This window comes from Vulpes lagopus, chromosome 1 (genome assembly GCF_018345385.1).
Source record: "Vulpes lagopus strain Blue_001 chromosome 1, ASM1834538v1, whole genome shotgun sequence".
Lineage (NCBI taxonomy): Eukaryota > Metazoa > Chordata > Mammalia > Carnivora > Canidae > Vulpes > Vulpes lagopus.
Window position 1 is genome coordinate 150767965 of NC_054824.1, and position 18392 is coordinate 150786356.

The 18392-nt window shown below is 44.0% G+C and overlaps 1 protein-coding gene across 1 annotated transcript; it reads right to left on the reverse strand.

The window, feature by feature from the left end:
• Positions 1-815: 815 nt before the first annotated feature.
• On the reverse strand, positions 816-17571 carry C1H1orf100 (chromosome 1 C1orf100 homolog). The gene is made up of 4 exons (XM_041737990.1): positions 17516-17571; positions 11600-11695; positions 7854-7930; positions 816-1185 (listed from the first exon to the last, which is right to left on the reverse strand). Exons 1-4 carry the CDS (start codon positions 17569-17571, stop codon positions 1094-1096), a joined length of 321 nt encoding a protein of 106 aa, XP_041593924.1. The 3' UTR covers positions 816-1093.
• Between the last annotated feature and the right edge of the window lie 821 nt (positions 17572-18392).

An 18392-nucleotide genomic window follows, 5' to 3' on the forward strand; every position in this document is an offset into this window, starting at 1 on the left:
GAGAGAGAGGCAGAGACACAGGCAGAGGGAGAAGCAGGCTTCCCCACAGGGAGCCCAATGTAGGACTCAATCCTGGATCCTGGGATCACGCCCTAAAGCTGAAGACAGACACTCAACTACTGAGCCACCCAGGCATCCCCACATTTTTAATTTCTAAGAGATTTGGAAAATTGCTCATATTTGTGGATGTAATTATTTTGACACATCCCTTGTCAGATGACAGTGTTACTTTGTTAGCTTGTTTTAGATTCCTTGGTGTTCCCTGAATTGTTTCCTCTGGGATAATTTCTTTATTTTGGTCTTTGTCTTTTATCTTCTGTTATTTTTCCAACTCTGGTGATCCTTGATTGGCTCTTCACATCTAAGACTATGGCAGTGGAACACTATCAGAAATTGTGTTCCTGGGGAAGTTTGTCAACTGGGAGGCTTCACTTTGGGGTGTTGAGTAGGGATCCTAACTTGTACGTTGGGTGGTTACTAAGGGCAGAATGTAGGATTCTTTTTTTGGAATCATTAATTTCTTTAGAAAATACCCTCTAACTTTTTGCCTGGGGAATCCATGCCCTGTTGTTCAGATAGGGGTATTAACTCTGTATACAGACTTTCAATTAATCCTTTTTTTTTAAACCAGTCTCATAGCTCACTACAGCCCTAAACTGTATCTACATCCAGAGCACCCTTATGGTCTGTGGTGCCTGCAGTCTTCCTCCCTGACTACATCACAGGTTCTTTTTTTTTTCTTTTCAATAGTGAATGATGCAGTTATTGAGCAGATTGTATCCCTACCTGGTCCCCTGTATAACCATTGAGTTATATGTAAGATGCTTTGTAAGCGCCAGCAATGAGACTGGTGTTGGGGCTGATGTGAAAACAGATGACAAGTTCTCTTAAACTTGACTCTTGATTCCCTGCCCTCGGCTGATTACCTCAATCTGAAAAGAATTTGCAATGTGTAAATGTTTCAGGATTGTAACCATTTGGATACACACTTAAAATTAGTCCTGTTATCATTATTTTCATCTTAAAGAGTCACGTAAGAATTCCAAATGTTTTGTTCAAATGCCATGATTATTTTAAATGCAAAGGTTTTCCTTCAAAGCTGCCTCTCTTCACAACAGTAGAACTCTGGCAGTGAATTTAGTGGTGTAGGATTCGATGAAACTGTGGCTAATTTCTGGTTGCAACCTGGAATTTAAAACAGAATAATGATTTATTTTAAGACCATTCACTCCTAAGTTTTAACATGCTGTCAATTGTGTACAATAAAATAATTCGAGGGATTTAAGACAAAGGAATATAAGTAAAAGATGTGAGAGAAAAACAGTCAAAAGGTTATTTCTGTGTTTCAATCTCTGATCAAGAGGCATATCACTGAATTAATGCCCAAATGTAAATAAAATTAAATCAATCATAAATTTGCATTTTGACATATTAATTATAGACCCCCAAACCCTTTAACAATATATTATTAATGGGCCAGTTTGTATGATGTTTATATCAAACTTCAGTTGTTACCATCACTAAATTCATACCCACTGGAGTTCCCTTGTACTTTATAACCTCTTATCTACAATCACAGACAGTCTTTGAAAAATAAAATGAATCATTAGTTGAGAACAACAGGGAAAATTTAACCAACTTGCCAAATCCCATTTATTCCAACTACTTTAATAATATAGTATCATTTAATATTATACTAATTTAAGAGATGTTCAAGAATAACTTTGATTATACGTGATTATTACCTTATGCACTGGTTTGAGAACTTAATCTCCGTATAAGATACAATTCCATTGCATTAGGGTTTTGTTGTTGTTTACAAATATTTATTATGGCACATGTTAATTAATTCTTTGATCAACAACAATAATAATGTAATAGCTAACATTTTTTTTGAAGGCTTATTAATGTTACGTACAAGCAAAATGCTGAAGTCTTTATATGGATATCTCAGTTCTGGTAGGTAGATACTATTTTTACCCTTTTTGCAGATGAGAGAACTGAAGGTCAGACTGCTACCGAGATCATGTATTTTATTCTTTTAAGTATTTGGCGCCAGGGTGAGTAATACAAGGGCAAGTTTTGTCTGAGGGGCCATCCTATCCTACAGTGCTGTAAGTTCTCTGAGAATAGAATCTGCTTTCCTTATACTATGTCTTGTACATAGTCCGTGCTTGATAAATATTTCCTAAATAAATGAATGAACCCCTATGTGCTGAGAAAGAATTTTTACTGAGGAAGAATTTCTTGAGCAATAACTGATCTATCACGATCTGTATGTAATCTGTTTCTCACCAATTCCCAAAAAGAAATAAGAACTGAACGTGAACTGCAAATCAGTGTTCATCAAGACGTAAGCCCTACCCTTAAAATCTGATCACAAAGACTGTCAGATGGTCAAGAGAAAGAACCCCACACCTTGATACACAACTTAATGTCGATCTTATTCTGTGAGAAGCCCTTCCCTGCAAAGACTCCTTTAAGGAATCAGTTTCTTGATTCAAACAAAAGCTTGAGTCAGCAGTCACTGCTGTGTTCTCTCTCAGAGCTCAGATTTGTGACCTCTCTGCTGAGTCTTTTGCAGACCAGACCTGCCTGATTGTTGTTTACAAAATAGGCATCAAGTAAGTATCTTGCAAATTCTCTACTGTTAACAGCTATCCTCAGCTGCGTGAACCGCAGAGTCTAACCTTGGCTGCATGGTGGAAGAATCTGGGAGTTTTTAAAATTACTGATGCCTGGGACCACTCCCTTCCCACCAGGAGATCCTGGTTTGATTGGTCTGGGTCTATCCTGGGCGTCTGGATTGCTAAAAGTGATGTCACTAAAGTTAAGCACCTAACCACTTTTAGCCTAACCACTGCCATGGCCTACTGATGCACCATATTCGATCTCTGCCCCACCCGACACCCCACCCTGCTACCTTTTCCTTCTCCACAGTTAGAGCAGTCTTTTCAAAATGTACTTTTAATCATGGCACTTCAACCCTCCTTTAAACTTTTCAGCGGTTGCCCATTAATCTCAGACTAGAGGGCACCTGGGCGGCTCAGTGGATGAGCATCTGCCTTTGGCTCAGGTCGTGATCCCCAGGTCCTGAGATCGAGTCCCGCATCTGGTTCCCCACAGGGAGCCTGCTTCTCCTTCTGCCAGTGTCTCTGCCTCTCTCTCTGTGTGTCTCTCGTGAATAAATAAATGAAATCTTAAAAAAAAAAAAATCTCAGACTAGAGGATGCTAGAGCTGAAAATGACCTGTAAACACCCTCTCCCCTTCCTTGTTCCTATGTTTACATCTCTCTAGTCCCTCCCTACTCCACCCTTCTGGATTTCTGTGCTTTATCACATTCTTAATTTTTTTGGTTCCTCAAACATGTCCTATTCCTGTCGCAGGGCTTATGCACATGCCACACTTGCTGTGAAGCTCTTCCCCCCCCTCCCCCCACTCCTTGCCTAGTGAACTTTTAGCTCATCATTTCCTCAGGGAAACCTTTTCTGATCTATTAAATGCTCCTATATAGCACCACATAAACTCTGCTTCATAGCATTTATGACAGGTGGATTTTATGCTGATTTCTATCCTGGTTCCCCATTCTTCTTGATTGTAGAAACGTGTGTCTATTTTTGCTTGTCATAGTATTGCCAAAACCTTGGACAATGCCTGGCTTTCAAATTATTTACTGAAAGAATACAGACAAATGAATGAAAATGCTCCCTGCAGCAGATCTATCACCAAGTCCAGTTGATGTCACCTCCAAAATATCCCTGGAATCCATTCATTCTTTTTCATCTTCTGAAGCTCCAAGCCACCATCATCTCTGTTCTAAACTAGTAAACAGCTTCCCCACTGGTCTGCATGCCCTACCTCCAAACAAGGTCTTAGCAGCAGCCCAAGTGATCTTTTAAAAATACAAGTAATAAGTCACTCTTTTTGGAACCCTTCCCTTTGTTCTTTGACTGGAATTCAGGCATCTTACCACACATACCCTCACTGACTACACAGAAGCTCTGCTGGGCTCCTTTTGTCCCTCAAACATGTCAAGGCTTTCCTCACTTTCAAACTTTTGCACTTACTGCTCCTTTCTCCTGAATGCTCTTTATGTGACTCATTCCTATATTCCAGGGCTCAGCTAAAATTGTATAGAGGTTTTCCCTGACTGCCCCATTAAAAGTAGCCTCCCTTAGTGACCCTCATCACCCTGCTTATTTTCCATACAGCACCACTACAGTCTATAATTTCAAATTTTAAAAAAAATGTGCTTGGTTATGCTCTGTACTCTGCTCTTCCAAAGAATGTCAGCTCCACAAGAGCAAGTATCTTGTCTGTGCTGGTCACTGTACCCCAGCAGGCAGCATAGAGGCTAGTTCATAATGAGAACTCAATGAATGAATTGTCTTATGGTTCCTAGCCTCCAAGATGGGCCCCAGTAATTCTTCTTCCCTGGTATCCGTGCCTGATGTAATTCCCTTGCACAGTGCCTCAGGGCTGGCTGTGTGTCACTAGTAGGGCACCTCAGAAACAACAGTGTGTGACTTCTGCATCTAGGTCATAAGAGGCATTGCAATTTCCCCCTTCATCTTGGGTTGCCCATTCTAGGGGAAGCTGCATGCCTGCAGGGCACTTGGCACCCCTGTGGGTTGGCCACTTGGACCACAAAGGCCCCCCATCACCAGCCAGCATGTGAGTGACACCCATGTAAATGAGCCGTCTTGGAAGTGGCTCCTCCAGCCCCAGTCAAGCCTTCAGATGGTGTAGCACTTGGTGACATCTGGCTGATACCTTGAAAGACTCTGAACCAGAACTGCCCCGTTAAAAAATAAAAATAATCATTTATCTTGTAAATCACTAGATTTTGGAATGATATGTTACTCCACAAGAGAGAGCTAATACTCACTCAGTGATTCAATGAATAGAGCAGTGACTATTTCATCATAAATTACCTCTTGAATTGGTCAGGCTTCAGACCTCACTGAGGACGTGACTATCTGACCCTGTTTCCTGCCTGCACTTTCTAGCACCTTATTCTCAGTCATCCACAGTTGCCAACCTCACACCTCTTCTGCCAAAACCATTATTTCTATTAGAGGCACCAACAATCATGCTATATAGAATCAGAAGGCTGAGAAGTGAGCTTTAACTTCCCTCATGTGAATTCTCTCTTAATACCACCCTTTCTCACTCCAAATGCTACACCACATGAATCTTCTTTCCATTTCCCATGAAGCCTCCTCAGTCCAATCCAAGAGCAAGGGTCGGGAGTATGACCTATCTGGATGACCTGGATTGACGACTTACAAGCTGCTTGAGTAAGTTTCCTAAAATCTCTAAGACTCGGTTTTCTCTTCTGCTACATGCAGTAAATAATAATACCTCCTTCATGGGGGCTATTATGACCCATTGCAACCGCGAGTGTATGTATACACATGTGCGCATATCACTTAGCACAGTTCTGAGCATGTGACAGATATTGTAAATCCTACCAGCTATCCTAAAATATAGAGCCTTTGCATCTCTACTTGACAGAGGCACAGATCGGTTCAGAGAAGCCAAGTGTCTTGCCCGACATGGCAGAGCTAGAATGTGCAGGCCTGCAGCCCCCCAAGGCCTGAGTCCTGCCCACATTCCCACAGCTCCATCCTGCCTGACTGCCAATGTCGTCATGTCTTCTCCAATCCATCCTGAGCAGGCTGACAGGCCAACAGCCTCCGGGTTCTCCCCCCATCCTAAGATGGCTCTGATTGTCCAAATTCAACTTTCCAGATTCCCTCCTGGAGCATCTCTTCATTTGCAGCCATTCTGTCCTACTCTGCTGCCACAGGTGATTCCCCACTTCCTCCTTCTGCCCGGCCTAGGCGGGCCAGCATCCTCATGTCTGGAGTCCTTCCTGCTCTCCCACCCTCCACAGCCTTGCTATACCCCCTACCCTGTCCCTGGCTGCAGTGTACACCACTTCTCCTCTGCCTCAGACCTCGTCCACTGGGGCCCAGCTTGGGTCCCCATGGCTACAGGTTCTAGATTCCATCTTCCTGTTCTACTAGTTCCTCCTATCCCTGATAGGCTGGTTGTTGCCTTAGCTTCCTGATTAGATTGGGAACTCCCCATGACTGAGGTCAAAACCTGGACTTGGACTTGCATTCACCTCCTCCCATGGCACCCAGCACGGTGCTGGGGACACAGTAGATGGTGAATATCGAACTGTATTGCTAAACACCTGGTTCTGTAGATTTGGAAAGAATTGGGGATTGTCATCTAAAACTAGCAGGGGGAAAACCTTTTGTGTCTGTCTAACTGGATTCCCTCACAGTGGAGGAATTCTAAAGAAGGTCCTATTTACTATCACTTTGGTAAGTCGAGGATTGCCTGGATTCCCACATGAGAAGGAAGCAGACTTCATACTCAGTGAGTATTGAAAGGCAAACTGCTTTGCTGGAGCCCCACTGACACCTCCTGGCCACCTTTTCTTTCCACTTCAGACCCTGGTGGCTTCTGTCCCCCCAGGCTTCACCCTTCAGCCCCTAACCTGCACCACCACCCACTCCATCCTTTTAATACAGCCCTCCCAGGACCCCCATGGAACCCAAACTTCTACCATCCCACACCCCTCCTGGCACCTTCTTCCATAAATGAGCTCATCTCAGCTGCCTGCTTCCTCTCTCAGCTCCCTTCTCAGCCTCAAACTTTCTCTGCCCTCCCAGACCCCAGTTTTGCATTGCTGGTAGGTAACTTCTTAGGCCAGATGCCTCCTGCCCATATTTGGCCTATCCTGCTTCATCTACTGCCCCTTTTTGTTGGCTCCACTGTCTGGAGATGGCCTGGTTCCATCTGCTTCCCATCTTCCTGACTGCTGTTGTTTGAGGTTCCTTTGGGCCCCGAGCCCCATCCCTGGCCTAGCTTTCCATCTGGGCTGCTGCTCTCCTCGGGGGAGAACAGAAGGAAGGGCCACTCCCCCCCCATCCTTCTCCTCGTTTTCTTTTCCAGCAAAAAGAAAGTGGCTCACTCTCAAGCAAACTATTAAATGAATAGTAGTGTAAAGCACTCTGACCAGGTCAAAGGCAGCATGGCTTAAGGGTCAAGCCCCGAATTCTATGTTTCAGATGGCCTTGGTCTGAACTCTGCTTCTCCTGCGGACTGCAGTGTCATCTGAGGCTGCTTAATTAATTGGCTCTGCAACTTCATCTCCCTTATTGTAAAATGGGGAAAGTGATAGCACCTACCTGAGAGCTGTCAGAAGGACAGAGTATGTGTCTGCCACCGCAAAAGAGCCCCAGAAAGAGTGGGGCTTACTCATTTAGAAAGCAGCAACTCTCCCCTCCTCTCTAAAATTCAAAGCACCAAGAACGACAGGAATACAAGTAATGTCTGCATTGCTGTCTGCCTGTATACTCTCCGGGTCACCTCTGGGGGGAGGAGGGTTGGGCCCTTCATACTCACCTGTTACAACATACAGGGAATGTAGAATTTTTGAAACATACCTTCGAATGCCAAATAATTGTCATAAAGCCATTTAAAATGGGAGAACAAGAGGGAAAAAAGTTCCCTCAACAGTATGTTTAGGCACAATAAGGAATTTGTTGACTATAACAAAGGGCTCAGTGAAAAATAGGCCCCCTCGAGCCTGCTTCCTACCAAGGATGTTTGTGCATTTTTATCCTTGAATTTTCTAAGGACTAGAATAAAGAGGAGAGGAGGAAGCAGCCCTTGGGCCAGCCTCTACATTCTTCCTGCTTCTAGACACATGCACACCCTCCCCCAACTTGACTGATCCCAGACACCCTCCCTGATGGCGGTGAGCCCATGAGAGAGGCTCCTGTGAGGCAAAATTGATCTCAAGAGAGTCAGAGCAGTGGACCTGACTTACCCATGTTGTAAAATGGCAGAGAATAGTCTCTTTGATAGGTGGTTTCCTTATACCATAGTTCCGCAGGCTGCAAATATCTTCGAAAACAAATATATCGAATGAGAGTTTGTTGGTCAAATTGAGGCTGATGTTGACTTTCTCTCTTGGGTGGAATTGCCAAGTCTATGAGATGTCTAAATAAAAATAAAAAAGAGCTTGCTGAACACCCAGAAGAAGAAAAGCATTCCATGTTCTTATCAGCTGACGTCCGCTCTTTGGAAGTGGCCAGGAGGTTATTGGCAAGACTTCATAGCTCCAGGGTCAGCCCAGCAGTTTTCAGGAGGTGACTCAGGAATCCTGGTCCACTGTTCCCTGGCATTAGCATCCTCCTCCTCCCCAGTCACAGCTTATAGAAGGTGACCTGCATTGAAACTTCCACTGGGTCTGCTCATGCGTGGCTACTTCCTATACTCCAGATCTCCCCAGTATCCTCTCCCATTGTAATTTTTTTTTATGGACGTTTGGTTCCCTCGAGGAATCAATGCTTTCTTTTGACCAGACTCCCCCCTATGGTGCACATTGGTGTTGGACAAACCTGAAATCAGTTCCAGCCTTCCTGTACTTCCACTCAGATAAAAACCCTCTGAAGATAAAGGTAAAGAAGAATCAAAATGTAATGGGGGAAGTATCCTCATGCCCTTATGAGGGTACACATTCCCTGGTGCAACTTGTTGGAGAATGATTTGGCAATGAGTATTAATAGCTTTAAAATGGGCCTATACTCTGTCGCAACCATTCCAGAGATCTACGTGCTCATTAATGGATGAATGAATAGAGACGTTGTGTATGTATCTAAAACGGAATACTATTCAGCCATAAAAAGAAGGAAAACCTGCCATTTGCTGCAACATGGATGGACCTTGAGAACATTGTGCTAAGTGAAGTAAGTCAGATAAAGAAAGACAAGTATTGTATGATCTCACTTATACATGGAATATAAAAAAAAACTAAAATGCATAGAAAGAACAGAATAGTGGTTACCTGGCTACCAGGGGCAGAGTTGGGGGATGGGGGAAATGAGTGAGTCAAAAGGGACAAAATTCCAGATAAATAAGTTCTAGAAATGTTATGTACTGCATGATGATAATAGTTAATAATACCGTATAGTATAGTTGAAAGGTACTAAGACAGGTAGATCTTAAAAGTTCTCATCATGAGTGAGAAAACTTGCAACTATACAAGGTGATAGATATTAAATAAATTTATCAGTGATCATTTTACAATATGTACATATAGTAAATCACTATATTGTACACTTTGAATGAATACAGTGTCATGTCAACTGTATCTCAATAAACTAGGGGAAAGAGGGGGTTTCAAAATATTGTTCATCCCATTTTGTGTAGATCTGGAATATTCTGATGATAGTCTGTCTCTGAGTGATGACATTATAGGTAATTACAATTCGGTTTTTATTAATGTTTTCTTAATGTTGTAATAAACATGCGTATTTAAAAATTTTGTTTTACTTATTTATTTTTTTAAATAATCTCTACTCCCAATGTGGGGCTTGAACTCACAACCCAAAGACCAAGAGTCACATGCTCTACCAGCTGAGCCAGCCAGGTGCCCCAACATGGGTATTTTTAAACTATAAAATACATGCAGTGAGCAAATACGAGATGTTGGGTGAGATTTAGGAACATCTTACCCAATCATTTAGTAGTAAGATGTAGTCTTACTTGATGGGATCACCATGATTGAGCACACTTAAACGAGGTGACCGAAACAATATAATCATAATGTATTGTGTTTCCATATTTGGGTAAAAACTTGATTATAATGGACCTTCTCTGAAGAGTGGTTAGCAGAAATGGAGTGGTTCTTCCTGAAGTTCAGAAAAAACAAGAGCAGTAATGTGAGGGTGAGGGCATGGTACTGGTGGGGGAGAAATACTGGTGGGCAGATGGTGCATAGACATGAAGAGACCCCGAAAATTCCTGCCTGCATCTACTTGCTCTTATTTCATGCCTAATAGGCACTGGGTCTTGTAAGATGGGCACCTTAAATGGTGGGCAGGAACACTCCTTTCCCTATGAAAGCATGTCCCCCACAGTGGATCAAACATTTGCTGCCTAATGAACAGGTGAGTCTCTTGTGAGGTTGGGCTCTGTGTAACCATCCCTGACATCAGGTCACTTTTGTGCCACTGACAGCTCTGGCTTCTGAACCACATCCTAGAGATTGTCCCTAGATCTACCCTGCTGGACTAGAAGACTGTGCTGTCTTTGGTTTGGGTCTTTTGACAGAACCAAAATATTCTCCATCTTCAAGTAATACATCAGTGTCCTGAAGAAAAGACTTTGATTCAAGGGATGGGATTCTAATACTGAAACCATTAAGTTGGTAGAGGAATATATCTGGGGGAGATAAGCCATTAGACACCTATAAAATTATACTACAACCACAAAAACTGAAGTTAGGACTTGTCCCAAGAATTGTATTATTTCTTGTTTTTTGGAGAGTGGGGCAGGTCAGCGGCTTGTCTTGCCTTTTCCTTCTTATTTTTAACTGGAAGTTGCTAAAATCACTGATTGCCATCTGCACTAAGTTTTCCCCTTAAGGCTGATCTTGGGCAGACACTGATCTTGTCAGAGTCAAAGTGGGTCAAGTTCCCTTTGCCTTAGCCATACTATGGGGAGAAGGACTGACATTTGGGTACTGGATGTTGGAGTTGGGGGTGTCATCAGAGCCTACAGAGTACACGTGAGGAGAGCCCTGGTGGTGGGCTGGCCCAGCAAGAGTTCAACATAATGTGTATCTGAGGTAGAACAAAGCCTTGAACTGAGAATCAGAAAATGTGCATAGTTCCAAGTATCAGCTTTCACACCAACCAACTTCTCTGGGCTCCGTCTTATTCACTGACTGGATCAGAATGACCTCTAACACTACTTCTAGTTTGATCTTCTATTAAGACTATGTGCTCTTTATAGCTGCCATGGCTTCCTTTTCTTTGCATAGAGGATAATCAGGAGTTGACTATATTAAAGGCGATTAAGAGAAGAACTTTGTAAAATGTATTAGACAATGAAGTCAAAATAATAATATTTCAAGTGCTTTCTATGTTCTGGAATTTTATGTCAGTTATTTTATTTAACAGGTAAGGCAACTGATTCCCAGAGAAGGAGTTAAAATTGCCCAAGATCAACCACTTCAAAAGTTACTCATATTGCTGCTTCTAACTATTGTGGTTTCTAGCCTCCCAAAACTAGAAAATAACGTCCAAGTGACTGTTTTTTTTTGTTTTTTCTTTTTCTTTTTGTTAAACATCACATCTGGAAAGGCAGAAACCGTTCAGGCCAAACTCACAATTTTACTGAGAGGGAAACAGAGTCTCGGGAAGGGTATGTTTTTGAACAAGTTGAAACTCTGAATTCACGGTGTTTCTTAAATTTGTCTAATGATTTCATAACATTTTATATTTGTTGTTGATTATAAAAGTAATATATGTTCATTAGAGAAAATCTGGAAAATGAAAAAAAAAAAGTAAAATACAAATACTAACATCTTACCACTCAGAAAAAGCCATTGTTAACAGTTGGGTATATTTCCTTCCAAACTTTTTGAATCCACTAAATAACAACTATTATTATTTATTGTTATTATTATTATGGTTACAAATTGTGACTCCCATTTCTTTTTTTGTTTGTTTGTTTATTCTAACTTAGTGAAATTTTTGAAAACAAAGATTTGGAAAGGTGTCTCACCTGGATGGTCTCTTCACACTAGACTCGAAATGGACTCTTGCCAGCTGCCCGGTGTAATATCCTTGGATGTCCTTTCCTTGATGAGTGATGAATATACTAGTGGAGAAAGTAAGAGGGTCATTAAAAATAAAAAGCAATTACTACAATTATTTTTTTACAGAAGAATGCCAGCTGTGGTCTAATAAAAGATCCATGTACTTTGCCCCCAGGTGCTGGCACAGAGCTCTTGAAACCCTTGGAATTTCTTGACAGGAGCATCTTCTGTTACCTGTTTTTCAAGATTGGGTTCTCAGTATTCATAAGAAAATATTTGATGTGTTAGGCATTAGGTTCGAAAAATCAGGAAAAGAAATAGGATATATAAAACCATGGGAGCAAATGCTAATAATAATTGTCAAAATGTGAAAATGGATAAATGGAAGCTCCTTATACTGTTTTTTTTTTTTTTTCCTACTTTGGGTAGGTTTACAAACTTTCACAAGTTTTTTGTTCTTGTTTTTTTTTTTTTTAATTCTGTTGATTAGGTGTATGGGATAAGAAATGAATAGGCACTATGATGGCCAAAGCACAGGGCACATCTGTGCTGGAGGAGGAAGCCTCGCCTGGCTGGGAAAGGCTGTGTTTTGAGAAAGTTTTGAGGCACAAAGGGAGTAGGAGTGTTTCTGGGAGTGAAGGTGAGATGAAGCTTACAGCTGAACCCCAGAGCCAGAGGGAGGCGAGGTGAGGCAAGGCGGGGTTGCAGTGAGGGAGTGGCAATGCCCAAACCTCACCTTTTCAAAGACATCTTATTTTATAATCATAGTCCTTTTAGAATATAGTGATTGTGTTATGCAACTACTTTAAAATTATGTGTGGTTGGATTATGTTATTTGCAGGTTTTATTTCAGAAGAATAGTAGGAGTAGTAGGAAATATTTGTTCTAAATAAAGGGAGCATTGTGTCTTGAAATGTTGAGAACCACTCATATAGGTGACAGGGAATCTTGGTAGAATTTTAAAAAGATTAATGACAGAGTGCAATTTTTATTTTAGAAAGGTCTTTGCCAGTGTGATGTGGACAACAAAGTGGAGGACAATCTGTCTAGAAGTACAGAGACTGACCAGGAGGCAAAAGTGGTCATTTATGTGGGACCCTGTGTGGTGGGAAGGTGGCCAGACAGGATAAAAGACGCTGTGGGAGAAAGGGTTGAAACTGAGAGGAAGGTGTCAAAGACAAGGACAGCTCTTAGGCTTCAGACATAAGGAAGAAGGCTGCCATTCCTTAGGAGACAGAGGGGACACAGGCAGGTGACCATTGTGGGGAGAATGACTTTAGAGAGTTTGTGACATGTAGGTCTTTGGGGACCTGTCACAGATTCTGAGTACTCAGTGGGTGTCATCAGAGATCCAAGGGAAGAGTCAGTAGAAAGGAGTACATAGTTTTGCATGAAGGAGCTTGCCAAAGCTGCATTGGGTTTACTGAATACATGGGACATGCCTGCATGCTCTGTGTTCTGCACTCACAGAGCTTGTCCTCACCATGCTTTTATGTGTGAAATAGTGATCTGAATAAAGGGTCAGTGGGGGCACAGACGAGGGAGTGATGCCTAGGATTTGGGCAGGCAAATACGATGGCAAAGAGATTCTAGGTGAGGGGAATTTGAGAAGCCAAGATGTGGCCAGAGTTGGGATCAGAGTGGTGGGGTGGGAATCTCGCTGTCTAACTAGTAGGAAAGGCAAGAACTGGGAACAGGGTGGGCCTGTCTATACAAACAAGACTTCAGGAAGCTCTGATTTTCAGAAAACCACAGACTGTCTGGGCCTGCCCCGTGGCTGGGATAATATGACTGAGCCCTGAAGAGTAAATAACAGCAGGGATTAAGTCATAAGAAGAGGAAGAAACTGGCATGATAATAGGGGAAAATGACGTTTCTGAGTGCATGGGAGTGGAATGTTCTTGGGCACCCATCCTGCTCTGAAGCACTACATTGGGAGAGACTACCCTAGGGCCACGTTACAGGTTGTTGAAAACCCAGCTGGGGTTCCCAAACCACACTGGTTACTCGAAATAGCTGTGCCGTTTCACTGGCTGAGTTTTGACCATGGATTCTTCACTAGCTTGAATATAACTAACTGAATATAGGTGAGCAACCTAAGAATATACCCTGCTTTTAGTCCCTGATGATCTCTCGTGGTAGGTTTTGGCCGAGGAGCCAGGAGAGGGAAGGAAAATGTGGAAGTAGGTGCTGGAGGGAAGGAGTGCTGTGTGGAGAGGCAGAAAGCTTTTCTTTTTGGGGGAAAATAGTGGTACATTTTGCCTCCAACTCTTTGGGTTGACTTTCCAAGCTCCCCATGTAGCCTAACTTCAGCTCACAGGAGGAAGCTCCCAATCAGGAGGTTTGCAAGGGGGCAGTGCCTAACCTGGCTTGTCATTCAGTATTCCTAGAGGCTCCACAGTAGCTGGCCTCTCCTGAGGGTACTGGGTGCATGAGCAGGGAAGCAGTGCTGGCTCTCCAGGCCTGGCTGAGGAGCCCTGCCGAGGCTGTGCTCAGACCTGTCAATTAACTTGGTTTTCAGGGTTCCTGAATGAGTGTAGGGAGGTCTTTCCTTCTTGGGTGGGAGCAGGAGGCCAGCTTCGTCTGATTCCCCCATACATTGTTTACCAGTCCCTGATAGTTTGGCTCTTCAAGGTGATGTATTCTATCCAGACAAGAGCAAACTTGTCCCCTGGGAGGGTGCATGTCATCAGAGCAGAAATCTGGGTTTAGCTATAGACAAAATTCAGTATGCACAGGGGAGGCCAGGAGTGTCCATCCCTCCTGAGCCTGGTCTCGTGGCCCAAGATGGCCCATGCTCCTATGTGACTCTGTAGTCCTCTGTTATGTCTGTGTTGAGCCTCAGGCTTTAGGATGATGACCGCATCTAATTCCCAGTCACCTTGCCAGGGCAATATTATGAACATCTTGTTACAGAAGACCGAGGCTCAGAGAAGTCAAGTTGGCTCTCCAAACTTCATCTGGCTGATAAATGCCAGAGCCGTGGTTCAAACCCCATTCTCTGAACTCCATGTACATCTAGAGTCACCTCTACATATGCAGGATGGCTTTTGTTCAAGAGTTCAGTGCTGTTTTTATATAACGCTGTGATTCTCTCATGGGCAGACAGGAAGTAGAAGTCATGCACCAAAGGTCTAGAAGAAGAAATAACCCAGCCATGGTAGCTAGGAGTGGCCTTCAGTTCAATGAGGTGAGTCCATTGAAGGCTCTATGATGTCCACTATGTGCTAGGTGCTAGGGACACAGTGTTGATAAATATTGTCTTCTCCCCAAGAGTTGATGATCTGGTAGGGAAAACCACATTCAGGCACTAATCATACACAGTGAGTAAGTGCTGTGCCAGTCAGGAGCTGGCTCAGGAAAATGAGTCACTTAGTAAGGACATAAGCTAGTCAGCACAGAGGATGGGACACTGCCATGCCCACTCTGCCATCTCCCAGACTTATCATCCCCTCCAGGAAGAGGGCAGCCTTAGGTTCCCCATCAGGAAAGTAGGGGGCACACCAACATCACTGATTTGTGACTGGGTCAATGAGACACTGTGAACGCACATGGTGACCTGTGGTAGATGTTGCCATAGCTCTGGGCAGGAAGAGCTGCTCCTCACACTGCCTCTGGGTCCCCCAGACACCACTTCAGTCAGTGTTTTAAAGATTCATTTTAAGCCTGACACAGGTTCCACATCTTTTCTCTTCCACACCACACTGCAAGTACTCCACAAGAAACAACCTCAGGAGTGTCCTGCTCTTGGCAAACCAACTCAGAGCTCAGGCCTGCCTGAGTGACGGGCCTGTGGCTTTGGGTGGCAGCAGGTCACATTTGCATCTTATACAATTCTGATGGGAGTTGTGTAATCAGTCCTGCTGGTGAACCACAGAATATTTAATTTTATTGGGTGCCCCTGCCAGTGTGTGATTCAGTTTTCCCTCAAGTGGTCCCAAGGTCTGGGCATGCAGGGAGTGACTGGATGATTGTCCGAGAGGCAGGAGGCTGTCAGGCCTTCTACAGGTACCACCAGCCAGCAGGAGGCTATGCCACAGATCCACGACCCAGTAATTGTAGCTCACTGATTCATTCATGTTTTTTTTTTTTTTTCAACAAATGTGCATGGAGGAACTACCAGAGGTGGCAGTCTGCTCAGCAGAGGTGCCAGTGATGGGCAGAGAGAGGCAAGTAAGCCTAACTGGACATGTGGCCAGGTGCAGGGATTAAGAGCACAGATGTTGGAGCCAGCCCTGTGGGTTCGAACCCTACCTCTGCCAATTTCTTCCTAGCTGTGGGATCTTGGGACAGTCACCTTACCTCTCTGTGTCTCCGTTTCCCCTCTCTCTCTCACAGCTATGGTGAAGACAAAATGAGTGAATATATACCAGGTGTGAGCGAGACTGGCCTATTGGAGGCACAAAGGAAAGACAGTGGGGCTGGCCAAAGAGGAGGCCACAACAGGGGCAGGAACAGTTCATGGAGGGCCATAGAGGCCCCAGCAGAGGTTAGATTTTATGCAAAATGCAGTGATTGCAGGGTTTTCTGCAACAGAGGGCTTTGATCCAATTTACATTTTATGAGGTGCCCTCTGTACAATGGGAGGAGGAGGATGGGAGTGGGTGGCCATTGGAGGTAAACGGGGAAAAGATAGCATTCCTGTGGGAGATACATCCTGGAGGTACAAGTGAGGAACCTACGGAGGGGTTGGGTCCCTACTGTTGCAGAGGCAGGCAAGGCGTCAGGTAAATGAGGACCAGCTCCACAGTGAGTATGGTGGGGAGCCCGGGACCCCAGCCTGGTTCCGGCTGCATGCCTCCTGGTGGGCCTCTGATGGATGAGCACGGAGAACAGAACCAGCTCTGTCTTAGGACTTCATGAACCCCATGCCTGCTGTGCTATGTTCCACCCAAACCCTCAGGCTCCCCCACGGACTGGCTTAGGCCAGGCCCAGTGACTCTGATTGGTTCCACAGAACTCCAGGCAGCAGCAGCTTAGAGAGGTTTGTTTCCATTTTGCCCAGGGGATAACCCACAGTTAAGTAACCTGACAGTGGACAAGACAGATCTCAAACACACTCAGAAAGACCAAGTGCTTGTGGGGAGGCAGAAATCAGGAAATATGGAGACCCATCCCGGTTTCCCTCTAGCTTGTCCTCATGGGGTTTCCTAGAGGGAAGGGTAGACTCCATACTTTCTCTGAAAGAGAACTCAAAGCAACCTTTCCTTGCCCCTTCTTCAGTAATTTATGGAAGCAAAAGAACTTATCTTTGTGATTAAACATAGTTGAAAATAACTAGATGCTAAAACATGAGGCTTACTCAAAACCACGAAGCCAAAGAGGCTAACCTCAAAATCACTTTACAGTGTGAGGGTTCCTGCTGGAATTTCATAGCTTCTGAACTTCTGCAGACCCTATGGCCAGTGGTGAAGGGAAACTGGGTTAGGATTTATGGATTATTATCCAGTATCTCTCAGCAAGATGAATTTAGCATAAAAAACACATCTAGGATTTGTTGGTCTTGGGCCATCTATGAATTTGGAGAAAGAGTAAGAATCCTACTTGGTTTTAACCTGTGCAACCACCTCCCATATGACAGAAGCACAAAGGGATTTGTTTGATCCCAAGCAGAGTAAAGGGGCCCCTGCTAAAATTTAGGCTGAGATTCCTCATACTTCTTGCTGAAGCCCTTCCCAAGCCAAACCCAATAGGCTTCCAATCTTTTTGGAGTTTGGATTTTGTCATGAGTGTGGGATTTTTTTTTTTTTTTTGCAACTTTCTCCAAACTCAAAGAAATGTCACTGGAATCTCTGACAGAAGTCTGTCAATCAGAGAGCAGCCAGTGAGCAAGTCTGCCCCACCACAGCTCTGGATGGCATCTGTGTCTGGAAGAACATTACCTGGGTGGGACCACTGGGCGGTGGTCAATAAATTCTCGAAGTCGGATGGCAGCCATGGGGGATGGGAGTCTAAAAAATATTATAGAGTGAAAGATGAGGTTGCAAATTTATACACACTACACACTATATTACATATTACACATATACACTATACACAGTCCATTTCCATGCAGGAGCTGTGTAGTGCCACCAAGTCTGCCTTGAAAGAAATAATAGTAAGAAAACTGAAGAGTAGATAGATTATCCATGGCTTTGGCTAGACCACTTAGAGAGGAAATAAACTAGTAAAGGGGTGGGGGGCGGGGAGTGGGAAGCATAAGCTAATACACACAGATGCACTTTTTAAAACAGAAACTACTGAAGCACCTGGGTGGCTCAGTCAGTTAGTGTCTGACACCTGGTTTTGGCTGAATCATGATCTCAGGCCCCATGTTGGGCTCCTCGCTCAGCAGGGAATCTGCTTGTCCCCTTCTCTTTCTGCCCCCCCCCCCCCCCCCGCTTGTCTGTGCTCGCTCTCTCTCTCTAAAATAAGTAAATAAACTTTTTTAAAAAACTAAAACTAAAAATAGAAACTACTGTGCCAATTTTCATCCTGATTAGGGTGTTCCTACTGCACAAGCTTGCAGGCTCAGTGTTACACACCAGATTCCCTGGCACCTAGAGCTCTGGATAGGAATTAGACTCCTCCAACTCCACAGACTGGATTGAGACTCAGAGGCAGAAATGAGGCTGAGGCCATTTCCTGCTGCTTGGACTTTTTCTACTGGCAGGCAAGGCTGGGAAGCCATGGTGTGGTGAACTTCTGTAGCACAACTGCCGGGGCCAGCCTCCAGCATGGGCTGTCAAGAAACAAGTGCACTGAGGCAGTGGCTTAGCC